The sequence below is a fragment of the Nomascus leucogenys genome, chromosome 20 (genome assembly GCF_006542625.1).
Source record: "Nomascus leucogenys isolate Asia chromosome 20, Asia_NLE_v1, whole genome shotgun sequence".
Taxonomy (NCBI): Eukaryota; Metazoa; Chordata; class Mammalia; order Primates; family Hylobatidae; genus Nomascus; species Nomascus leucogenys.
Window position 1 is genome coordinate 45,453,223 of NC_044400.1, and position 25,528 is coordinate 45,478,750.

The 25,528-nt window shown below is 44.2% G+C and overlaps 1 protein-coding gene and 1 non-coding gene across 13 annotated transcripts in view; both read left to right on the plus strand.

Moving 5' to 3' along the window:
- Positions 1-25,528, plus strand: part of APBB2 (amyloid beta precursor protein binding family B member 2) — a 408,726-nt gene that overhangs the window by 327,586 nt on the left and 55,612 nt on the right. For all 12 annotated transcript variants that reach the window (XM_030801441.1, XM_030801446.1, XM_030801448.1 and 9 more), the window contains 2 exons: positions 4,007-4,153; positions 6,923-7,050. In XM_030801441.1, coding sequence (XP_030657301.1) covers positions 4,007-4,153; positions 6,923-7,050 — 275 coding nt within the window. The remainder of the gene's footprint in view (positions 1-4,006; positions 4,154-6,922; positions 7,051-25,528) is intronic.
- On the plus strand, positions 24,726-24,827 carry LOC115831967. Its single transcript, XR_004027451.1, has one exon. It is a non-coding gene; the product is annotated as a small nucleolar RNA U13 (small nucleolar RNA).

The following is a 25,528-nucleotide window of genomic DNA, read 5'->3' on the forward strand; positions in this document are numbered from 1 at the left end:
TTGCCACGATTCTCTTGCCTCAGCCTCCCGAGTAGCTGGGATTACAGGCATGTGCCACCACACCTGGCTAATTTTTGTATTTTTAATAGAAACGGAGTTTCACCATGTTGGCCAGGCTCGTCTCGAACTCCTGGCCTGAAGTGATCCGCCTGCCTTAGCCTCCAAAAGTGCTGGGATTACAGGCATGAGCCACCACACCCGGCAAAAACAGTATTTTTAATGTGCTGGGGTGAGATCGGGTGATTTGCATATTTTAGCCAAGAATGATACTCTGGGTGTTCAGTGAGCTGTGAGATCAAAATATTTGTCATCTTGGACTCCAAGGAGAGATAAACAGCCAGTATTCTTTTTTTACCTTCTTTGTTGTTACTGAATTCTTTTGAGCAGTCCTAGGTTGTAGGATTTTATAGTAGGCAGCTGGAGACAGTGGGAAAACGCATTTCTGACTTCTGGTTTGCAGAGTATTATCTCACAGTAACATTGCTGTCTTAGGGCTCACCCCGGCCAGGATCACTGAGATGCTTTCCTGGTGGCAGCTTCTGTGGGTCTTGAACCCCATTTCCACAGTACCCTGTCCAAGCCCCAGTTTCCATGCCAGAAACCGAATTCACCAGAATTTTGACTGAGGTGATCATATGATTTATTGTCTAACCCAGGACACTTTTGAGAGTAAAAGGAGCTGCTCTGAATAATTTTGCCAGAATGACAGGGATACCCCAGAACTATTATTTTTTTATTTTTTTTTTTTTTTTGAGACAGAGTCTCGCTCTGTCACCCAGGCTGGAGTGCAGTGGCGCAATCTCGGCTCACTGCAAGCTCCGCCTCCCGGGTTCGCGCCATTCTCCTGCCTCAGCCTCTGAGTAGCTGGGGCTACAGGCGCCCGCCACTACGCCCGGCTAATTTTTTGTATTTTTAGTAGAGACAGGGTTTCACCGTGGTCTCGATCTCCTGACCTCGTGATCTGCCCGCCTCGGCCTCCCAAAGTGCTGGGATTACAGGCGTGAGCCACCGCGCCCAGCCACCCCAGAACTATTGAGGGGAAAATTGGGACATGTGGTCACCCTAATACAAATCTCTCATTTTTCCTTCTTGATTATTCAGTTAAGAGTTATATGACACTGTATTTATTTGCTCGTTCATTCAGCAAATGTTCAAGTGTTTTTTATATTCTAAGTTGACTACTTATATTATTTTCTCCTCACGAAAACCCTCTGAAGTAATTATTATTATTGTTCCCATTTTTACAAACGAACAAAATTGGGACTTAGTAAATGACTTGTCCAAGGTCCCACAGTACATCAGAGAGCTGAGATTAGAATGCAGGCTGTTCCTACTCTTGATCCACATACACTCAGAACTGTATTGAGTTCTGGGTGTGGTGGCTTACGCCTGTAATCCCAGCACTTTGGAGGCCAAGGCAGGCCAATCACTTGAGGTCAGGAATTCAAGGCCAGCCTGGCCAACATGGTGAAACCCCATCTCTACCAAAATAGAAAAATTAGCCGGGCACGGTGGTGTGCACCTGTAATCCCAGCTACTTGGGAGGCTGAGGCAGAAGGATCACTTGAACCCAGAAGGTGGAGGTTGCAGTGAGCTGAGATCATGCCATTGCACTCCAGCCGGGGTGACAAAGCAAGACCCTGTCTCAAAAAAAAAAAAAAAAAAAAAAAACTGTATTGAGGTCACCGGCTATTTATCCAGCCTTCTTTATCATCCTAACCCCATCTGACATTGTCCCCCAACAAAAATCTCAGAGGCATATAGCAAAGTGGTTAAGTGTAGGAGCCCAGAAGCCAAACTGCCCAGGTTTGAATCCTAGATCTACCACTCACCAGCTTTGTGCTGAACCCAGTTTCCTCATGTATAACATGGGTACAGTAACTTAGTATCAACCTCAAAGGGTTGGGGTGAGGACTGACTGAGATAATACTTTTGACATTTGAATAGCGGTGGTAGGAGACAAGGTTGGAATGGCAGGCCAGGGGAGTCAGCTGGGACACTGTGATTTTACTGACTAGGGCCTGGGTTGGGAACCAACATGGGAGAGAGGTTAGTGGGCTGCACAGCACTTCTGAAGAGCAGGGCCTGGGCACTTAGGGATCAGACTGGCACAATTGTGCGTTTTCATAAAGCAGCACATTTGGTGGGGTGCTTCTGTGGAATATCCAACACATCCACCTGGAGAAACACACTTCGGTCTGAGACTGAGGGAGCAGAGCTGCGGAGGGGCAGGCAGGCCAGACAAGACCTGGCCAGCTCTGAATTGGCCACAGCCAGCTCTGGCGCCCGGGACCTCCTCTTCACCAGCGGGCTGGTTCCCTGCAGTGTGTACACATGTGCAGAACCTTTCCCCAAGACTCAGACTCCTGAGTAGCTTCTGTGGTTGTCACGGGGACTGCCTTCTCTTTTTGGTTTCTTTGTGAAAGGTACCTTGTGCACCATCAGCAGAGTGGCTGCTGAGGTGGTCACACAGCCTTCTCCTCATCAGCGCACTGTTTGCTTAAACGGGCTGTTTTGTCTTTGATATATTGGTGAGTTTTTTTTTCCCCTGACAAAGTGTGATCACCTACTCAGGAACGAGGTGCCCAGTCTGTGCACGGTGACTGGAAGAGAGAAGGTGGCCCTAGACCGAATGTGATCACTTCAGGACACTTTGCTGTATTCATTCATTTGGTTATGAAGCTCACATTTGGAAACTTTACAAGCTGTTCTTCGAGATGCAGTCTGTTGGCTCCCAAGGAGGGGTGGCTCCATGTCTGCCTTTCCTATCTGGGGAAGGTGGCCTCTGCAACTGCTGGACAGCTTGCATGGGACCAGGGATGCAGAGAGAGATGAGGGACCCAGCTCAGGCATGCGGCAACCCTGGTGATCACCAGCAAGGCAAATGCTGTAGCCAAGTCACCCTTACCTGCACTGGGAAGTTTTTTCTCCATACGTCTTTGAATTTTTTACTTGTTATAATAAGCAGCATATAGTACTTTTTTAATTAAAGGGAAAAATTGAATTACAGAACTTTAAAAAAGAAGTATGATCTCAAACAAAATATCTCTAAATGACACAAGAATAAATGGTTTTAAAAGTACAAATCTGTCAATTCTGCAAGCACTTGAGCATTTTAAGATTCCCTCGTCACAAACGCTATAGGACCTGACACACTTATTCGTTATCATGAGTGGATACTTTTTTTCCTTGTTTTGCTGCCTTTCTGGGTATTAGAGAAAACATCTTGCTTCTCTGTTATTAGAAACCAGTGCCTAACATGTATTTAATTCATTCTGTCTCCACTGTTTCTAGGTGCTTACCAAATAACAGATTTCACGGGGTTGCATTTCTCACTATTTAAAAAGCTGCCTTATAAGAGGTATCAGGAGCTTAGAAATTTTTGTATCCATTAGCCCTATACTTATATTTCTGGTAATCTATTCTTTTTTTTTTTTGAGACAGAGTCTCGCCCTGTCTCCCAGGCTGGAGTGCAGTGGTGCCAGCTTGGCTCACTGCAACCTCCACCTCCTGGGTTCAAGCGATTCTCCTGGCTCAGCCTTCTGAGTAGCTGGAGTTGCAGGCACCCACCACCATGCCTGGCTAATTTTTGTATTTTTAGTAGAGATGGGGTTTCGCCATGTTGGCCAGGCTGGTCTCAAGCCCCTGACCTCAGGTAATCCACCCATCTCAGCCTCCCAAAGTGCTGGGATTACAGGTGCTAAGATTACAGGTGTGAGCCACTGTACCTGGCCTACTTCTAGTAACCTATTCTAAGGAAGAAATCTGAACACATACACACGTCAGGCAAAAAGATATTGATCACTACATTTTTTTTAAATAGCAAAAAATAGTTACGATTTAATTTGCAGCAATAGAGGATTTGTTAATTAGATGATTGAACATAATGAAGCAAATAAAGGTGCATTAAGTGTAGTACCTTGTAGTTGCGCGAGGGGAGTAGTGTAAACCAATATGATTGACCAAACCATGGAGTGACTTCCCGTCCTCTTTCTCTGTCTTCCAGTGTTTTGCTGTGCGTTCTCTGGGATGGGTAGAGATGGCAGAAGAGGACCTCGCCCCCGGTAAAAGTAGTGTTGCGGTCAACAACTGCATCAGGCAACTTTCCTACTGCAAAAATGACATCCGAGACACAGTCGGGATTTGGGGAGAGGTAAGTGGCACGTAGAATGATGCACAGCAGGCTGTTTACGGTCTCCTGCATTTCGGGAAGCCCCACAGGTCAGTGACACATGGTACTGAGGGGCTCCAAGGTGTTCATCAGGTGCCTTTTCCCATTAATGCAGGAAGTGTAGGCATGGTGCCCCTGTGTGACTGATCCCTTAGCACTGCCAGATGCCAGTGAGGACTGGGGCCTGGAGAGAGAGTGTTTCTCAGTAGCTAAGTAACACAGATTCATGGGTGAGCTTTAGGGGCCCAGAACTCCCCTAAACATGCCCACAAAATGGGATGTGCCGGTGTATAAGAGCAGTTTTGCAGACTGGAAGAAGGACCTATGTTCTCAAAGGGGAAGGTGACTTCCACACGTCCACACAAAAATGTTGATGCCTCTGCTCTAAAAGTTGACAAATTATCCTTTTATAACACTCTTCTTTACTTATAGTCTGAAGACTCAACATTATACATGAATTGTGGAATTGATATTTATATACTTCTCCCTTTTAGCCGAGTGATTCCATTTTGAAATGTTAATTGAGATAATTTCAGAAAGGAAAAAATAAGTACAGATACCAAATGTGTATAAAACTCACATCAAACCAGAAAAGCTGTATTCCTGGTGTGCTCTGAGACCTGTGGAAAAAGCATTTTGGGAGCATCTTGGAATAGTGTTTGCTACATGAATAGATGTTGTTCTCTCTGCTTCTAGTGAACAGAGCAGTGGTAGAAAAGTTTGCTTTTTGGTTGGGCTGATTGGGACTCCACTCACATTTTCTCCTAGCAGCATGTCCCAATGGCAGGTAGGTTTCCAAGCCTTTTCATGGTGGAGTTTGTCTGCCTTAAAGTGGAGCTGAATCAGTGCATTGCCAAGCTGACTTTTAGATTCTAGGCATAAGGGAGAGCTGGAAGAATTTTCTTCCCTCCAAGAAAAGCCATTTACACTCTTCTGTTGTTTGACTTTACTGTCCTCTCTCACCGCATTATCTCCCATCCAAATACCCAAGCCTGGCCAGGCACGGTGGCTCATGCCTGTAATCCCAGCAGTTTGGGAGGCCGAGGCAGGTGGATCACCTGAGGTCAGGAGTTCGAGACCAGCCTGACCAACATGGTGAAACCCCGTCTCTAATAAAAATACCAAAATTAGCCGGGTATGATGGCACGCACCTGTAGTCCCAGCTACTCGAGAGGCTAAGGTAGGAGAATCACTTGAACCTGGGAGGTGGAGGTTTCAGTGAGCTGAGATCGTGCCATTATACTCCAGCCTGGGTGACAAAGCAAGACTCCATCTCAAAAAAAAAAGAACAAAACCCAGGCCTATGTTTCCCACCAAATTCTCCACCTGTGTTCTTTCTCCTTCAGTCAAAAATGCCATTCCTTCTTGGCTAGGATTTAGAAGGAAGGTGGTTGTGATTTATACTAACATGTGAATGACTGACCTTTGGAGGAGCCATAGGTCTAAGGCAGCATGCTCAGCCTTCTGAGTAGCTGGTGAATCTGTTTCACCACAACAGTGCACAAGTTCTGTTTACTGCCAGTGCTTTCATCTGTAAATGGCTTAGCTGCTCTTTGGGGAAGCTTTGAGACCAGGCTGGATCTCAGCTGTAGACAGGCCACAGCTTCAACACTGGCTGACAGAGGCACTGAGATATCTATCTCTGCCTCCCTGAGCATCAGAGCTGTATTTCACTCTGAGAATGTTTGGTAGGAAACTAAAACATCATTCCCAAAAACTATACCAGAAAGCAATTTATCTGTTTTACTTTGAGATTTGAAGACCTACCATGAAGCCTCACTGTTCTGCTGAGCCAGAACTTCCATCGTCAGTGCCCCAGCATCTAGATGACCTTTACGAGAGGGTGTCTTTCAGCTGTGCAACAGATGTTTAATGATGTCCTAAAATTATGCCTGGGAGATTGCAGGGGGAATCAAGTTGAATAGTCTAGTACTTCTGCCCACAAAGAGCCAACACAGGTGGGGAGATGGGACACCAGAGTGTAAGACTCTGAAGGACAGACAGTTCAGGAGTTGAGAAACCTGGGTGTTCCCCTGTGCTGGGATCCCAGCAGCACCCACAGGTTCTATGTCAGACCTTGAGCAAGTTACTTAACCTTTCAGCCTCAGTTTCCCCAGCTGCTAACTGGGATAGTAACAATCCAAGCCCTCAGAGGGCAATTTAGAGAGTTCATGAGCCAGTGCACCTTAAACACGTAGCCTAATGTTGTCATTTAAATGTTTGCTATTGTTAGTGCTGAGAAATGTCACGAAGCTGTGCCTGCTGTCTGCCAGGCAGACCACACAGCTAGGAAGTGGTGTAAAAGCCAAGAAGCAGCAGATGTCGTTGTGGGTTTGGAAAGGCCATTGAGGGGGTGCTTGGTAGGACCTGGCCAGAAGAATGGGAAGAGAGAGGTTCTGAGAGTTTGATGGGCATGGAAGTAGTAAAAGACTACATTCTCCAGGGAACCCACCATTAGCCTTTTGTCGTAAAGATTCAGAAGTGTAAATAATTAAATTTAAGAGCAGCCTGGAAAGCAGGATGGGGACACATTTCAGAGGACTCAGAGAGGGAGAGAGAAATGGGGTGTATGAGGAGAAACTGAAAGATGTCAATATTCTTGTCCAGAAAGGAAGTTTCTTAGGCAGACAAACTACAGACCCCAGGGTGGCTTCTTTTGATGGTTGACACGGCATTCCTAGATGGCCACACACACGATTAGGCTTTGGAGCCTGCATGAGGAAGACAGCGTGTTTTCTCATTGTGTCCCAGGGGAAAGACATGTACCTGATCCTGGAGAATGACATGCTCAGCCTGGTGGACCCCATGGACCGCAGCGTGCTGCACTCGCAGCCCATCGTCAGCATCCGCGTGTGGGGCGTGGGCCGCGACAATGGCCGGTGAGTCCCTGGGTGGGGCAGTCCGGGTCACCTCGCCCGTGTCCCTGGTCTAGCTGAACATCAAAGCACGGTCTCGCAGCATTTCACCGAATACGAAACTCGTGTAGCCTCTGTATAGAAATGTAAAAAATGAAAGCTTGTCTCTAGTTCCCTGCCTCTTAAAGCCTTCAAACTACTTCCCTTCCTGGTTTCTGTATCTCAAATCTTTTACCAACTCTGATCCTGATCCTGCCTTCTAGTTCTGCATGCTTCTTCTCCTGACCCTCCTTATTCAACCAAGTTTCCAACCCAGGCCATCTGAACCCCTTTTTCCCCTCCTCTCTGCAGTCTTTTTAAAATTAATTCCATTTCATTCAGTGGAGTCTCAGCCATTTCAGAGGCCCTCCTGCTGCTGTTCTCTTCATCAAGGGCTTTTGAAGGGGGACGTTTTACAGCCTTTCATCACAACCCTCAGGTCATTAAATCATGATTATCAGGAATTTCCGGGTTTTGGGATTGGCTAAACTTTTTTAACACTTGAAAGGTCTGGTCATGTCAAAATTCCATTTGATGTGTATTTTTCTGAAATTCCACTGAAAATGTGTTATTTATAAGAAATGCATCTTAGATGTGTTATGAATTTTCTGTTCTCCACGATGATTGGAAACGAGTTCCAATTTTCAAGTGTGTATCTTAGCTAATAAAGTAGCAGTTATCACAGACTTTGTGCTCAGAGACCATTGTTAAGTAATTGGTCTACATTAAATGCAGTTAATTCTTAAATTATAGTCAATCTTTGGCAGTTCCTAAGGTACTAGAGCATCTCCTAGCATTTGGGCACGAGCTATAGGATGATAGCTTGTTACTGCTTTGTTGAAAATGGACAAGAGCATTGCAAAAGAGGGTAAAAATCCCCAACAACAGAGAGGCGGCTGTCCTGAACTTATGGTTCCATTTCTGAACATTCTGCTTTTTTATTGAGTCATGTGGTCCTCTCTAATGGGGTTGTGGTCTGAGCTTATGGTTCCATTTCTGAACATTCTGCTTTTTTATTGAGTCGTGTGGTCCTCCCTAATGGGGTTGTGGTCTACCTTGGCATATCACAGCCTTTGTCAACCAACGCTGGGCATTAGCGCATTTGATTCAGTTCCAAGACCTAAACCAGAAAGGAAGGATTATGGCCAGGTATTCATCAGTGAAAGAGTAAGCATTTATGCTGGAACCAGACATGAGAAATGGTTTGCAAAGGAGAGAGCTGAAGTGCCTTTCTTCTCACTGCCGACTGGATAAGCCTTCCTGAGAGCACAGTTGCATCTTTGAGCTTTCGTACCGCAGTGATGAATGATGACAGCTGGGCCAGATGCTTTGGGGGAATGGGTGGATGGATTATGTGCACACACCTGTCATTCCCTTGCTTGCCAGAACTGTAGCCCTGGAGAGATGCATGAATTGGTTAATTTTACAAGGAGGCTCTCTGGTGATATTTGGTCATCATTAAAAACATTTAGCTTTGGTGGAAGGCCCTGGGTGTAAGATGCTTGAGCTTTTCCTGGTTTCTGTCCTCTAACTTTGTTTTTAAGGCAGGAGCCAAAGTGCGGAGCCTGTGACACTACATAGTGTGCGAGGCAGGAGCCAAAGTGTGGAGCTTGTTACATTCCATGTGTGTATGAGTGGATGAGCTTAGGTTTTCCTAAGGTCAGATTGTCAGTGGATTGTATTGATGAGGTTTTCAGCTCACCCTAACTCTTTAAAGTGAGGCCACATGCTACATGTCTGGAAGGAAACAAATGATTCAAACTCCAGTTGATAAAATTATTCAAGTTCTCTGAGCCTCAGTTCTCTCATCTGTGAAGTGAGGATCATAGTAAGGACCACAACACATACGTATACGTGCATGTGCATGTGTATACAGTAATCCGTTCAGGATAGGGACATGACAGATGCTTAATGAATGTTAGCCCTTGATTTTTAAACACACGCTAGCAGATGCAGCTAATGACATGGCTTCCTTTTAAAGACAGTGGAGGTCGGAGAGGAGTCAGACCTCAGGGAGACTTGAAGTACACTTGATCACGTGATCTAGAGGATGAGAGGCTGTTCCAGACCCTAATGAGTTCAGTTGTCCTACAAAGCAGGAAGAGCTTCCCACTCCCACTCCCTGATGAAATCAGTGTGAATTAGGTTACATTGCCTTGGTTATGTTTTTGAAACGTGGGCTGTATTACTCATGTTTTTTAATCACTTCTTATTCTCACTCAGTGTCAGCAGATGAGTGTAATTTCGAAATACGCTCAGGGTTCCACATAGCTAGCAGGACCTCAGCGAGATCATGGGAGGGTTCCCCATAGCTAGCAGGACCTCAGCAAGATCATGAGGTTGTGGCTGCCTTCAGCTGGATTGGTATGGAAATGGTATATTTTGAAAGTGTGTTTGCCAGTGAAAGGTTCTATTTCTCCCCATTGGTCCCCTGAGTTTCCATTCCCCAGAAGAAGGGGTCTTTGTACTCCTGCTTTTTTTTACTTTCCTTTGCTTTTGATTCCTTTTTTTTCCTTAACAGCAATTTACAAGAGCAAATTCAATTTGTAGTGTTGCAAAGGAAAGGGGTTTTCACTTTGCATGAATAAAACATAAAAGTGTTTCATTTTGCTTACGAAAAAGGAGACCATTTCGCATTCTCTTTTGTAACTTTTCTTGCTGAGAAAGTGGAATCTCTTCGGGGATTTCTTGATGTGGTTAAAATGAATAAGAGAAGTGTGTATTATACCAGACATGAAGGGCGCAAAATCTTTCTGCAAATCCAGAGTGCTTCCCTGAGCCATGTAATTTCAGAAATTATCAAAGTATTTTGAATGTGACATTTTCTTAAGGTTTTCAAGTGGTTTTGATTTGCTTGGAAGAAATTCCTTCGGGAATGAGTTTACTTTGCATGAGGAGGTGATTGGCGATGACACCCCCACTGAGCCCTAGGGTTGAGTTGGAGAGACCTCTTACTATGAACAGCACGAGGAGTTGAGTCACATCTGATACCAGTCTTCTGTGGGGTTTTGGTTGTCGCACGACTATGCTGAAGCCTTTGTCTTGTTGAGAGCCATGTCTGTCTTTATTATGGTGTTTCTTGGGGCCCATTTGCTTTATTGCCCATTTGCTTTATTCCTCTTTCTTGGCCATAGTTGACTTTTGTTCCCTTTGATCAGTGAGGTAAATGTCACGGCCCCTAGAGACGGAGGCTGGGGCAAGGGGTTTCATGAGCTTTGTCTTTCCAATCCAGTTCAGCCCCAGGAGCACCCAGGTTGGCCTGCTATGCTCCTGCCCTCTGTGCAAAGGAGGATGTAAGCACCTCCGTGAAGCTTCTGTGTTTCAATTATTGCAACCTCTCTCCTCTGTTCCCTCAACCCTGCAGGTCAGAGCCCCCCTCTTGCAGTTGCAGCCTCCATGGGAGCTTTCTCAGGATCCCCTTTTGACATTGTAGTTACTAGTTAAAATTCTACGTGCTATTCTCTGTTCAAGTGACTGGTGTGGTTTCTGTCTCCTGCCTGGTCCTGCCTGTCCCCTCCCTGGTTGACCTTTAAGATTGAATTAGCACTGACTAAAGGAGACAGCCACTCACACAGTGCAGAGAGTCTGTCCGCCATATGGAGGGCAGTCAGGAAAGCTTTTCTGAGCAAGCCAGTGTGGCTCTTCTTTGTATTTACACCACACTGCAGGTGACACTGCAGCCGTTGTGCCAAGGAGACTTCCTTTCTAAATTAGTAGAAATTGTCCGTGATAAAAGGCAGTGTTTTAGGTGACAGTGATTTAGAAATAATGGGTCTCGGCCGGGCGCAGTGGCTCACACCTGTAATCCCAGCACTTGGGGAGGCTGAGGCAGTCGGATCACTTGAGGCCAGGAGTTAGAGACCAGCCTGGCCAACATGGTGAAACCCCATCTCTACTAAAAATACAAAAATTAGCCAGGTGTGATAGCGCACACCTGGAATCTCAGCTACTTGGGAGGCTGAGGCAGGAGAATCGCCTGAACCTGGGAGGCAGAGGTTGCAGTGAGCCAAGATTGCGCCGCTGCACTCCAGCCTCCGTGACAGAGTGAGAGTCAGTATCAAAAAAAAAAAAAGAAAGAAAGAAAAGAAAAGAAAAAAGAAAGAGAGAAGAGGAATAATGGGTCTCTTTTGTCTTTGAGCTAATCTGAAAGTTATCTCTGTTTCTTCTTGGTCATTGTTTTTTTTCCCTAGGAGTGATTAGGTGGGATCTCGGTTTGGAAGAAGTAGAGTTTCCTGATGACATCTAGTAGGGGATTCTCTGAGCCAGACAGTGATGAAAGATTGATGGAATTCCAAGATCTGCTGATGAAAGTTTAATCTATGGTGTGTGCTGTCTTGCCTCAGGGAGAAAAGTCTTCAGGGAGGAGCAATAATTCTCTCCCTACACTATACTATTGTCCTGACCTCTGGAGTTAATTTCTCTTTAATGCAGCTCCATGATAAGCAGAGGCATCACGATTTACTTGACCGTTTTGCTGACTTACACTGTGGTTCTATTTTATCTCTTTAAAAGTGGCTTCCCTGCCTTCCATTAATCATGATGGGATGCTTGCAATACTTTCAGCACAGAATAACCTTTAAGGAAAGACATTGTAAGTGATTGTCCAAGAACAGTGTCCCTTAGAGGAAAAGTGGGAGGGCATTTTCAGACAGATCGTTCATGGCGGTACTGTCCCTGTTCATGAATATATGAAGACGACAGTTTCTCCTGAGAAATACCTCATCCATTTTGGTAACTCTGGCTCAAAGCATAGTTCAGGATTTCTTGTGAGCATGTTTCAGTAGCAGCCAGTGAAGTGTGGGGGCTTGAGGCTGTTGTGTCAAGAGAGAGCAGGAAAGTCTGGTGATGATCTCTGAACAGCTTCCATCTCCCACTTCCCCTGAGTCCTGAGCCACACAAAGGATGGGCCTTTCTGGATGCAGAGCGAGGGAGATCTATCATGTTTGATTCTCTGTGTCCATCCTCAAAGTGCCACGATCTTCTTTGAATACTTGGAGCATCCCAGGAAAAGAAGAGTCATTTGAGTAAAGAAATAGCCTAACAACCCATGTAAACACGGATGAGTGTCTTTCAGAACAGAGGAAGTCGTAACCATGATAACCCAGGACTTATGCAGATGTTCAATGCATGGTTTGGTGCTTGAAGAATTGCTAAGAGCCTCTTGTTGCAAAGGAAGGTGCAGTCACCACTTTTCATACACCAGTTGTCTCCTGGAACCTTTTTACTCAAATGTCATCATCCTGAGATTTTTGGCTTCCTGTGGAGTCCGGTGACTATGAATTTAGTGCAGCACAGTTCGTCACCGGGAAAGAAGAATTTGAGAACATCAGGTGGAACTCAAGGAGTCTCATTGTGTATCATTGTGTCGAGTTTTTGAGAGCTAGAGTAGGTCAAGAGAAGGAACACTGGAGTAGGAATCTCACCATTTGCAATGTAATCGTGCCTCTTCCTTTGCACTGATGTTAGGGGCGCTCTGTGTGCCACTCTCTCCATCCGCAGTGGAGATCATCACTGACGTAGCTGAAATATGGAGGTCCTTTCATGCAAGGGTCATAAGTGCCATCGCTCCCAGTGACACTCTTTTTATTAACATAGTAATATTTCCTTGAAATATTGTCCTGGGTCTGCTGGGTGCAGTGGCTCATGCCTGTAATCCCAGCACTTTGGGAGGCTGAGGCGGGCAGATCACCTGAGGTTAGGAGTTCGAGACCAGCCTGGCCAACATGGCAAAACCCTGTCTCTACTAAAAATACAAAAATCAGCTGGGTGTGTTAGCACATGCCTGTAATCCCACCTACTCGGGAGGCTGAGGCAGGAGAATCACTTGAACCCAGGAGGCAGAGGTTGCAGTGAGCCGGGATCGTGCCATTGCACTCCAGCCTGGGCTACAGAGTGAGACTCCATCTCAAAAAAAAAAAAAAAATATATATATATATATATATCGTCCTGGGTCAACCGTAACATATTATTAAAAATAAGGAGAAATTTAACATGAGAGCTTAGTATTATTCTGTCCTTTAATATCTAGAAATTATCTCTAGTTCATAGTGAGTCTCAACTAACGGGTTGGTGACTCTTCATAGAGTTCCCTAGAGCTATTTGATGCTGCCCTTCAAAGGCTAAAATTGTTGTTTAGAGGCCCCCAAAATGGCTTTGTATTTTTCTAACACTCTTACGAAGTCAGAATTGGCGTTTAAGTATCAGAGCTGTGAACTCAAGCTTTGGAATGGCTTGTGTTCGGAGGAGTTATATTTTAATAGAGAAAAATAAGAATGTGGGAGAATTATCGTGTCATGAATTTTCAGCTAGCCTTGAGCCTTTGGGTGGACTGAAAAAGTCTTGGTCACTTGGGAGCCAAGGATTCCTGCTGCTCTGAGTCCACATGAGGCTGCACCAGTTTCCCTCTGGGACCCACATTGTAGTCTTCTCCTGCTCACTGGCCTCTCTCTTAAGATAAGAAGACAGTAGAGTTATGTTCCCTGCAGTCCCTCGGAGCAGCACCCACACTTTCGGCTCAGGCACTGGGTCTCATGTTTCTTTGTTATAACTTCAACTGGGAATTCTGTTCTTCTAGGCTATTCCCCAAAGAGTGGCCTAGGGATGTGCTTGTTTGAAAAGGGAAGACAGGAAAGGAAATCAAAGACAAGAATTAGGAAATTGAACCCAGAGTCCTCAAGCAAGAACCCAATTTCCAAGAGTAAAAAGGTCTTGGGAACAGAATCATGCAGGCGCGGTCACGGCAGCCAGAGGACGGAAATGCCAAATCAGACGTGGGGCCAAAGGAAAAGAAGGGAGCCAGAGAGTCAACTTAAAATGGAAAGAATAAACCTCTCCAAACCCTGGAAGAATCACTGAGGCTATAAATAAGGGAACACAGAGTGGGTGACAGACGGGCTCTGACACCATTCACTCATCTAGAAGAGTGTGATGGGGGAGGGGAGACTCAGAAAAATAAAACCCAGAAAATGTTCTCATTCAGTCAGAAATTTTATACCAGAAATACTCCAAAGAGGAAGAAACATTTAATAAAAAAAAAAAAAAGAAAGAAAGAAAGTCCTGAGGTGGGAGAGGATGAGGTGGGGGCACAGTTACAGTCTCTGAGGGAGATCCGGACGGGGGGGATGGCAGGGACACAGTGGATGAAGACAGATGTTGACATGGCAGACAGGCAGGTAACGTGATGGGGAGGACAAAGGCAAGCAGACACAGGCGCCTTTCTCTCTGCGGGCAGTGCATTAGATAAGCTTCTGATTGCTTCTCTTTTATTTATTTTTTGTTTTGTTTTGTTTTGTTTTTTTTGGAATGGAGTCTCACTCTGTCATCCAGGGTGGAGTGCAGTGGCAAGATCTCGGCTCACCTCCGCCTCCCGGATTCAAGTGATTCTCATGCCTCAGCCTCCTGAGTAGCTGGAATTACAGACTTGTGCCACCATACCCAGCTAATTTTTGTATTTTTAGTAGAGATGGGGTTTTGCCATGTTGGCCAAGCTGGTCTCGAACTCCTAGCCTCAAGTGATCCGCCTTCCTCAGCCTCCCAAAGTGCTGGGATTACAGGTGTGAGCCACCGAGTCCGGCCTGATTGCTTCTCTAATGCTCAGCCACCCACCCTGTCTTGCCGAGTCTGCCCCTTTAGGAAAATGCTCCAGCTGTATTTTCAAGGGCTACTTTTTCTCTGCACCAAGCACCCTGCCCACTGGAGAGCCATCTTCAGGCAGGGCTCACGAGCCCCATGCCCTGTACCCTGAGCTATCCTGCCCGGGGTGTGGCAGGTCATGATAGAGTTAAGAGTCACTTTGCCACTGGACAATAGTTCATGACATGTGGCTCCTACCTCTCTGATCCCTAAATCCTTCTTGCCTCCTCCCTAAAGGAGAGCTCCTGAGTGTGAATTTGTTGGAAACAACACTAGAAAACTGCAGGTCTCAATCTTCAACTCAGCAGAATCAAATGTTCCTGTGTGGTCCTAAAACCAGATCTGTCCCGGCAGGTGAACTAAACAGGGCACAGCAGGATGAGTTTGCAGGAATTTTATATATAGCACTGATTAAGGCATTAATGCCATTTTTCAAAGAGTTGACCCTTCTTTGATTACCGAATCTGTGAAATAGAGATTTAGTTCAGATTGAAAGTATCTGATCTCCTCTGACCCTGGCCCTCAGCATCCCACCCCTACATGACCTGCCTTTATACAGACCTGGAATGAGGATGGGAACAAGGATGAGAGGGCACACGTCATCCCTAGGTCCATAAGCAGCATCTGAGCTCCAAAGAATTGAGTTGTCTTTTGAGAAAAGTCTCTTTCCTAACCACATGCCTCAAGGTTATAAACAGTGGGTATGGCCCAACCTTGGCTAACCTAGGCTAGGCCACCTTTGCTCTCATATGGGTAACAGCTGCCTGCTGGGATGCCAAGGCAAATCTGTTATACTCCGTGTTGGCCAAGACGGACTCCTGACCCCATTTTCAAAGCTGTTCTTTCTATTCATTCTCCTGTGTTCTCCATTCATACATTCACTCATTTCGGCATGTGTTCATCCACTGGACTTATGCTGAGCCACTGTGGTTAATGGCTCTGCCATCTAGTCAGCCACACAGGTCAGCAGTGTGGGAGCCCCCGACCCTGCTCCTGTGGGTCCTCCCCACCCATAGTGGTGGTCAACCCTAAGGAGTCTACCTCCTTAATACCTAGGTCAGGGTTAAAAACAGGCTGTCATATCGACAGTGGGTAATGATTCAAATATCCATCAGGAGGTAAATAGATAAACAGACCATCGTATATTGTACAACAGATATCCACACAGCAGTGAAAAGGAACCAGCTGTTGATGCAGTTGGCCCTCTGTATCTGCAGATTTTTTACATCGACACATTCAACCAACTGCAGATGGGAAATATTTGGAAAAAAATACAACAATGTAAAATAATACAAGTTTTTAAAAACAATATAATATAACAATTATTTACATAGTTCTGCATTGTATTCGATGTTATAAGTAATCTAGAGATTAAAGTATACAGGAAGATGTGCATAGGTTACATGCAAATACTGTGCCATTTTATGTAAGAGGCTTGAGCATCCTTGGGGGTCCTGGAACCAATTCCCTGCAGACACCAAGCGGCAACGGTGTACACAGCAACATGCTGAATCTCATAATAATTGTGCTGAGTGAAAGAAGCCAGACCGGAAAAAAAGGTAGTGTGTGATTCCATTTATGTAAAATTCTATAAATGCAAGGTAAACTAATTTGTAGTGACAGAAGGCAGTTCAGTGATTACCTGGGAAAGGACAGAAGGCAGGGATTATAACGAGGCAGGAAGAATCTTTGCGAGTTACAGATATACTCATTATGTTGATGATGGTAATAGTTTCACAGGTACATATATATATGTCAAAACTTATCAAATTGTATATTTTAAATATATGCAGTTTATTGTGTATCAATTATACTCAATAAGGTTGCTTAAGAGTTTTAAAATATGCAGTGAGTGCATGCCAAAGGTGTATTTAACTCATGAGCTGGCTACCAACACAAGTTCAAAGGAACCTAAGAAAGGCTGAGAATCTTCTAAACCTGATAACCAAGCCACCAGGAAGCACTTGTGCTTTCAAGAATTTGAAAAGGTTTCAAAAAACCTCAAGCCAGGAAAAATCACACACATAGACAAACACACATGTACTGCTGCCTAGACACAGCCTAATAAAACAGTTGAAACCAAAGGCATAACACAAATCATAACAGCAGCTAGAGGAAAAGAGAAAATACTAGAATAGATGACTAAGGTGGATACAAAACTGGTTAATGTTCTACTGGCAATGAAATCCTCACCTTTGGGGTTATCTTTTTTTTTCTTAGCAGAAAGTTGCAAAAATTGCTTGTAACATATTAATGTTCTACAAATTAACAGCTACTCTCCCAGAGTCTGAGCCCTAATCACTAGCAAAGTTAGATAAAAATACATTTCCCTAGAGCTGGGCTGTTCATTTCCGTGATGGCCTTGAGCACTTGAAATGTAGCTGGTCTAAATTGAAATGTGCTGTAAAGTGTAAAATACATGCCAGAATTCACAAACATTGTATTAAAAAGATGTAAAATGTCTCATAACAATTTCATATTGATTACACATTGAAATGATAGTATTTTGGACATATTAGCTTAAATAAAATATTGAAATTAATTTCACTTCCATTTTCTAATTGTTTAATGTGGCTACTAGAAAATTGTAAATTACTTAATGTGGCTTGCATTGTATTTCTGTTGGACAGCACTGCCCTAGTGAAGTAAGTAATCCTTAGGAGGGTCCATTAAGTGTTGCTCTGCTGTGACATTGAAAGACACACTGTCCTCCTTTTGTCTTATTTCCAAGTGTTGGTTGATTTTTCTTAACTACTTCTTATACCTGTTCCTCCACCCCTGATCTTTAACTCCCATCTGTCTCTGTGTCCTTGACAATCAGCAACCCAAGTGATTTTTCTGATGGGTAAAAAGACATGACATGTTCCCTGCTGCTCAGGATGGAGACAAACCCCATGATGTGACATGTCAGGTCTCACCCCTGCCTGCCCCCATCCCAGGCAGCACAGCTGAGCCAGGCACTTACCCAGCTGCACCGGACTGTGCGTTCACACACTTAACTAACAAAAATGTCACACAATAGTTCTGACTTGCACTGTGTGCCTTGCTTTTTTATTTTTTTGCTACTCTTTTAACTTTTGAAACGCTGTTTGTGACCACTGATTGGTCGTAGTTTGAATAATACTGATCTTGGTCAAATTTTCTAAGAAGTTTTTGAGCTGAGCACTCTACCAGCTTAGTAACTGGTGTTTAAAGAAAAAGAGATTTCACACTCACATAATTTCGAGAAACACTGTATGCAATGTCCTGCTCTCAGAGAAAGCCCCTAAAACACACCTCAGCTGTTGAAGGCTCTGAGCTGTCCCGCAGTCAACACTAGATGAGTGAAGAGAAGACTTATTATTGGCTTCATTGTCGGTGAACCTGCGGAGGGCCAGCACTTCTGGGACCCACCAGGTCAGAAAACACTATTCTAGGGATTCTGAATGATAACATTGTATCAAGGTACAGGATAACAAAGCTAGAGTTTCAGACTTTCATTTACTTAGCCCCGCCCCCTGCCCTGCCCCCGCCTCTTGTGCCTTCTCTGAAAAGTGTTGTGTTCTTACGAACAGCACCTCCATTGCATTCAATCAATACAGTTGTAAGTCTTGATCCCATGAAGGAAATCTCTACTTCTTTGGTAATATCATCCCTGAAGACATCCTTTATATTGTTAAATTGCCCTTGGATAAAAAAACTGAAATGCAGATTTCTTTTAGATTTCAGTATCTAGAAAATACTGTCTCTCAAAGGATTTGCATGTAAGAATTTAGTTAACAGGGAAAATAGTATAGTTTATCATGTTTCCCTTTTTGCTAGGAAGTTTCAAGTTAAATTAAACCTGCAATTGCAGTAATTAAATCAGATAGAATCTTGTAACATTGCTGTTTTTGTGGATCGGAAATGGTTCAATGTGGTTCCAACTAATATTTCGCCTCGTTAATTTATAGAATTACTTTCTCTTCCTTATATTTGGCTTTAAATTTTACTTTTCTAAATTTAGAACAGAATAGACTGTGTGTGCCTTTTATTGTAAGCCACTTAATTCTTTTGGGAAGGAAATGGGATATAAATTTTGATAAATAAACAGAGTTCAATTGTAATGCCCCATTAACCAATGGGTGTTTAAAATACAGATTTTTTCTCTGACTTCTCTATTATTCAATAATTGGGAAATGCTATGCATTCTCAAACAGGAGTATTTTGCGGGTTTTTTTCCCCTCTGTAAAATCCCTAAGCAACTAAAAGAACACAAAGTTAAAAATCTATCCCTACAGCCAATTAATATTTATTGACCTATCCAAATGACACCTGTGGCCTTCCCCATTAATCAGAGAATAATAGCGCGCAGAACCACCTCAGCCCTAAAGATACTTGCTTGCCAAACCAGTTTCCTCCACCACCAGGGATCTCATTGCGAAGATTAGCAGCAATTCCTAAAAGCATTATAGCTAGTGGATGGTGTGAAATTTCTTAATATATTTCCCCCACAAATTCAGTGGTCTAGCATAATTGTCCTAGCTCCTTCTTGCCTAAAGGAAATGCTCTGATTCATCTCTGTACAGCTTTGAGCTTAAGAGTTGCTTTGTCTTCTTCATTGACGTAAGAGAAACTGTAGAAGTTATTTATTAAGAAAGATAAAACCTGATACTATTAATTAAATTCACTGAGTCAAGGGTTGAAAATTAAGAGGGAAAATTTTTTTTAAATAAAAATAAGGTTTAAATATGTCTACACTGTACAAATTAGAGTGCTTCTTAAAAAAGAGAGGAGATATAGATCTTAAGTTGTCAAATCTTGGGTCACTTCTAATCATAACATTGTTAATCATTCTCTTAGGCCCCAGAACTGGTAGAGCAGATTATACAACAGAAGTATGCTAACCAGGGCAGGAGGATAGAAATGGCTGTCATCATCCATATACGGTACCATCTTTTTTTTTGAGATGGAGTCTCACTCTGTCGCCCAGGCTGGAGTACAGTGGCATGATCTCAGCTCATTGCAACCTCCACCTACTGTGTTCAAGCAGTTCTTCTGCCTCAGCCTCCCAAGTAGGTGGGATTACAGGCACGCAACACCGCGCCCAGCTAATTTTTTGTATTTGTAGTAGAGACGGGCATTCACCATGTTGGCCAGCCTGGTCTCGAACTCCTGACCGGAGGTGATCCACCCGCCTCAGCCTCCCAAAGTGCTGGGGTTACAAGCGTGAACCACTGCACCCGGCGCCATCTTTTTTTTTTTTATTAACCTTTATCATTATAATTTAACCAGATTTCTTCCTGTGTATCTTACTGTGATCTGTAAAGTTGGCTTTCTTCATGTCCAAGGCCACATCTTCCTCATTCCTAACTTGAGATGTCAAGCCGTGGAATTCCTTTTCTCCCTCCTTCTTCCTCTATTGATCCCATCTAGCTTTCTGGGGATTTATTCGACACCCATGTGTTAAGTCCCTAGCATGTGTTTGCCACTATGCTTGGCACCAAGGATGTAGCCATGAATGAGAACGCCATGGTTCTTGCCCTCATGGGATGTACTAAGAGGAACAGACAGGTAATGACATGGGCCCATGAGTCCCATGAAGCACTTTCTAACATGACCATCAAGCCCTATGCCAGTGTTGTGTGACATCCCTATCCTTAGGACTTAGTGCAGGTCCCACCTGTTCTGTTAGCCTTTCTGTCACCATTCGTGTCCTTCAGCACAGGCTAGGTTAGACTAATAACAACCAAAAATCTCAGTGGCTTATAACAACTCTTTCTGCTAAATGTCCATGGTAAGTTGGCTGAAGACATGGCTTCTTTTGTCATTGTCCTCATTCTCTGTCTAAAGCTGATGATACAGTCACAATCTAGACTACAGTATTGGCAACAATGGTGGCAGAAGGAAAAGATGCACTGACTGAACATTTCTGCTGGAAATGATACTTAGCGCTTTTGCTCACATTTCATTGGCCAAAGCAAGATGCGTAACTGCGCCTCACTTCAAGAGTTGGGGAAATATACACTACCCCTACAAATGGGAGTGAATCTTCACAGCACACCGTTCCCTGTGCTGTCTTTCACCTCTGCAGTCATGCATATCTTCATGGTACTAGATCTCTTCAACCTCGGGTTGTCATTAATGTCACAGATGTGTATCTCCCTGGTTAGACTGTGAATTCCTTGACAGCCATCACCATATCTTAGACTTCCTTGTGTGTGATTCAACATGATGTTATCCTTATATTAGATGCTTAAAAATACTTTTGATTATCTGAAGGGGAGAATGAGGGGAGAATAATCAGAACTCTGTGCATGTTTTGACACAATGCTTTATGATTTACTGAGGGTCTCTACCTCCATTAGTCCTTTCAGGACTATAGGGTGTAGCATTATGTCCCTTTTACAGATGAGGAAACTGAGACCTAGAACTTTTACACGACTTGCTCAGTTTTATACAAAAATGTGGCTGAACTGTGTCTGAAACCATGAATTCTAAATTAATGGGTCAGTGTTCCTACTCCTTTTAGCTGTTAATATGGACACTCCAATTACCTTGTGCAGAGGCCCACATGAGGGAAGGAAGAGGAAACTTCAGAAAAGGAGTTGAGGCCGGGCGCGGTGGCTCATGCCTGTAATCCCAGCACTTTGGGAGGCCAAGGCGGGTGGATCACTTGAGGCCAGGAGTTCGAGACCATCCTGGCCAATGTGGCGAAACCCCGTCTCTATTAAAAATACAAAAATTAGCCGGGCGTGGTGGCACACACCTGTAATCCCAGCTACTTGGGAGGCTGAGGCAGGAGAATCCCTTGAACCTGGGAGGCAGAGGCTGCAGTGTGCCAAGATGGCACCAATACACTCCAGTCTGGGCGACAGAGCGAAACTCTGTCTCAGAAAAAAAAAAAAAAAGAAAAGGAGTTGAGAGTCTCTGAGCAGAATGGGGGTTTATCTGTTGGTATTTGGGGCCCAGCAGAGCTGGGGTGTACATAGCAGTTGCCAGCTTGTACTTAGCAGGTCAGTGTATTTGTTTGCTGTAGCTACAAATCACCACAGAATTACTGGCTTAAAATAACAGAAATTTATTTCACAATCTGGAGGCCAGAAGTTCAATATCAGTTTTTTGTTGTTTTTTCTCTGTGAGAGACAGGGTTTTGCTTTGTCACCCATGCTGGAGTACAGTGGTGCAATCATAGCTCACTGCAGCCTTGACCTGCTGGGCTCAAGGGATCCTCCCTCCTCAGCCTCCTCAGTAGCTAGGACTAGAGATGTGTGCCACTATGCTTAGCTAATGTTTTTTATTTTAAAAAAATTTTTTGTAGAGACGGGGTTTTGCCATGTTGCCCAGGCTGCTCTTGAACCCCTAGGTTCAAGCAATCCTCCCACCCTGGCCATCCAAAGTGCTGGGATTTTAGGCTTGAGCCACTGTGCCAGGCCTCCACATCGGTTTTCCTGGGCTGAAATCAAGGTGTGAGCAGAGCTGCACTCTCTCTGGAGGCTCTAGGGAAGAATCTGTTCCGTGCCTCTGCCAGCTTGTGGTGGTTGCCAGCATTCTTTGGCTGTTTCCACATCACTTTCTCCTCTACTGAGTATGTAATCCCCCTGCCTCTCTCTCAGAAGGACGTTTATGACTGGATTTAGGTCCCACTCAGGTAATCCAGGATAATATCCTCAGGTCAAAATCCTTAACTTAATCACATCTGTGAAGACCCCCCTACCCCGCACCCCTTTATTTTTTTTGAGACGGAGTCTCACTCTGTTGCCCAGGCTAGAGGGCAATGTTGCAGTCTTGGCTCACTGCAACCTCCACCTCCTGGGTTCAAGTGGCGATCCTCCCGCCTCAGACTCCTGAGTAGCTGGGACTACAGGCAAGAGCCATCATACCCAGTTAATTTTTGTATTCTTAGTAGAGACAGGGTTTCACCATGTTGGCCAGGCTGGTCTTGAACTCCTTAACTCAGTTTATCTGCCCACCTCGGCCTCCCAAAGTGCCAGGATTACAGGCGTGATATACAGATATATGGCTGGGCACGGTGGTGGCTCATGCCTGTAATCCCAGCACTTTGGGAGGCCAAGGCGGGTAGATCACCAGAGGGTGGGGAGTTCATCTCTGCTAAATATACAAAATTAGCTGGGCGTGGTGGCATGCACCTGTTATCCCAGCTACTCGGGAGGCTGAGGCAGGAGGATCGCTTGAACCTGGGAGGCAGAGGTTGCAGTGAGCCGGGATCGCGCCACTGCACTCCAGCCTGGGTGAGAGTGAGACTTGGTTTCCAAAAAACAAAAAAAAAAGTGTGTGTGTGTGTATACACACACACACACACACACACACACACACACATCTATGTATATAATATCTATATAAGGTAACATTTGCAGGTTCCAGAGATTAGGACCTGATTTCTTTGGGATATTTTTCAGCCTTCTACAGTTAGGGCAATGGAAGCCCCTTCTGCTACCCAGCTTTGCTCCTCCATCTTCCTCACCCAGCTGTCTCTTCTCTAGGTAGTACAGATTATATGACATCTTAAATGAAAGGGCCTTTGGAGTCAGGCACACCGGTTGACTTCCTCATCTGCCTCTGTTAGCTGGGTGACCCTGAGCCAGTTACACACTGTGCCCCAGGGACCTCTTGTGTAGAGATGGAAGCTTTGGAACCTCTGCAGCTTGGTTGTAAGATATTAAATGGGAGAGGGCTTGGCACGGGTCCCTGGCCCCTGGTGAGCACTCAGAAGAGAATGTTGTCCCTCCCTCTACGCTGCCCCTCGCTCCGCCCTCCCTCATCTGCACTGGCAGCGGCGGGCACAGTGGGCTGGAGGCAGAGGATGCTGCTTGTTGAGATTCCTGGAGCACTTCCTCCCATTTATTTTTCTCAGTGAAGTTAAAAACAGACAAATGTTTATTAAATAATGAATCATTCTTTCCTAGAAGGATTATTTCATTTCGTGGGTAAGCAGTTTATTGTCAAAGAATGATGTCTTCCCCCAAAATGATGTATAACGTGATTTGGTACCTAAGTTTTTAGACACTTGAATGTTTTTTCTCTCCTCCATTTAAACTTGAAGGTGGTGAAATGTAGTGCATGTTCATTCATACTCTGTTCATTTCAGGAGATACCCACAAGCACAGTGGGGTGACTGGGGCCTGCTTTGACCTCATATTTTCCTATTTCTACAGGAATATATAGAATATTTACTAAATACTAGGTATTTGGTAATAAATACCATAAGCCTTCCTAGGTAATAAGCCTGTTAAGAAAAGTAAGCAATTATATAATTGGCAAAGAAATTAATACAAAGACCTAAACCAAGAAATATCAAAGCCTTTTTTTCTTAGAATTTTTTTCATTTCACGTATATTCCTTGTCTGCCTTCAGAATCTAAAATTCTGGCCCACTTTGTTTATAGAGCTGTCCCTTTAGACATTTGCCTTATTTTTAGGCCTCTTTTATTTTTTTTCTTTGGAGACAGGGTCTCACCCCTTCACCCAGGCTAGAGTATAGTGGCAAGATCATAGCTCACTGCAGCCTGGATCTCCTGGGCTTAAGTGATCCTCCCACCTCAGCCTCCGGAGGGATTACAGGCACATGCCACTTCGCCCAGCTAATTAAAAAAAAAAAAAATCATAATGATGGAGTCTTGCTATGTTGCCCAGTCTAGTCTCAAATTCCTGGCCTCAAGTGATCCTCCTACCTCAGCCTCCCAAAGTGCTGGGATTACAGGTGTGGGACACTGTGCCCAGCCCATTTTAATCCTAGGGCTAGGGTTACTTGCCATTACCACACACTGTTGATTATTATAGCTATATATGCAGCTTTAAAACTGGACACACTGATTCATTCTACTTTATTCTTCTGTTTACAGGCAGGTGCCTGTAATGACAGCTACTCAGGAGTCTGAGGCAGGAGAATCACTTGAACCCAGGAGGTGGAGGTTGCAGTGAGCCAAGATCACACCACTGCACTCCAGCCTGGGCGACAGAGCAAGACTCTGTCTCAAAGAAAAAAAAAAAATAGAAAGGTGGTGTGGGGACAAATCGAGGTAACACATGTATAAGAAATAAATATTATTGATCCTTTAGTAGTTCGTAAGCATGGTGATTGGCTTTTCATGTGCATGTGTGAAATGTGCCTTCCGCAAACCTTGTTACAAGGTTGGCACACTACTATTGATGTGAAAGAAAAAAGATATTAAAATAAGAGGTCCTTGATGGCAAAAATAATAAAATGGCTCTTTGGTAGTTAAAATGACCAATTTGGTCCAATCTCAACTCTTTAAATAAAAAGGAATTTTGCTTGAGGTAAGTAATTTAGCTCCTTTGTGGAAAGTTCTTTGACTTCTAAGATGATTCAGAGTTTGGAATTACTGATTTAGTCTTCTGACTGTATCAGGAGTCTTTAAATATACATTTTCCATTCAATTAATAAGTCACGGGTTTGGTTAATTTATCATCAGTGCAACAGAAACCATCAAAGTAGACTCTGAGTTGCCAGCCTTTACTTCTGGTTAATCCTGACACATCTCACACGTCATGGATTCCTGAAATTCTGAAGCTGAGATTGCTTATGGTTCAGATTGGTCACTGGATCATTGTGTTCCTAAAGAAAAATTATACAGCTTGCTTCAATGATGCAGTTTCCTCTCTTTTCCTCAAAAAATTTTCTACATGAGTGAAGAAAGCAGAATCTGTAGTCCAGTAAAGCAGTGATGCTCAAATCCAAGTGCATGTCAGAATCCACTGTGGGTCTTTTTCAAACAAAGCTGGCTCTGCCCCAGCCTCAGCGGTTCTAATTAATTCAGTAGGTCTGGGGTGGAGCCTGAGAATTTGCATTTCTACTCAGTTCCCAAGTGACACTAATTCTATCTGTGGACCAT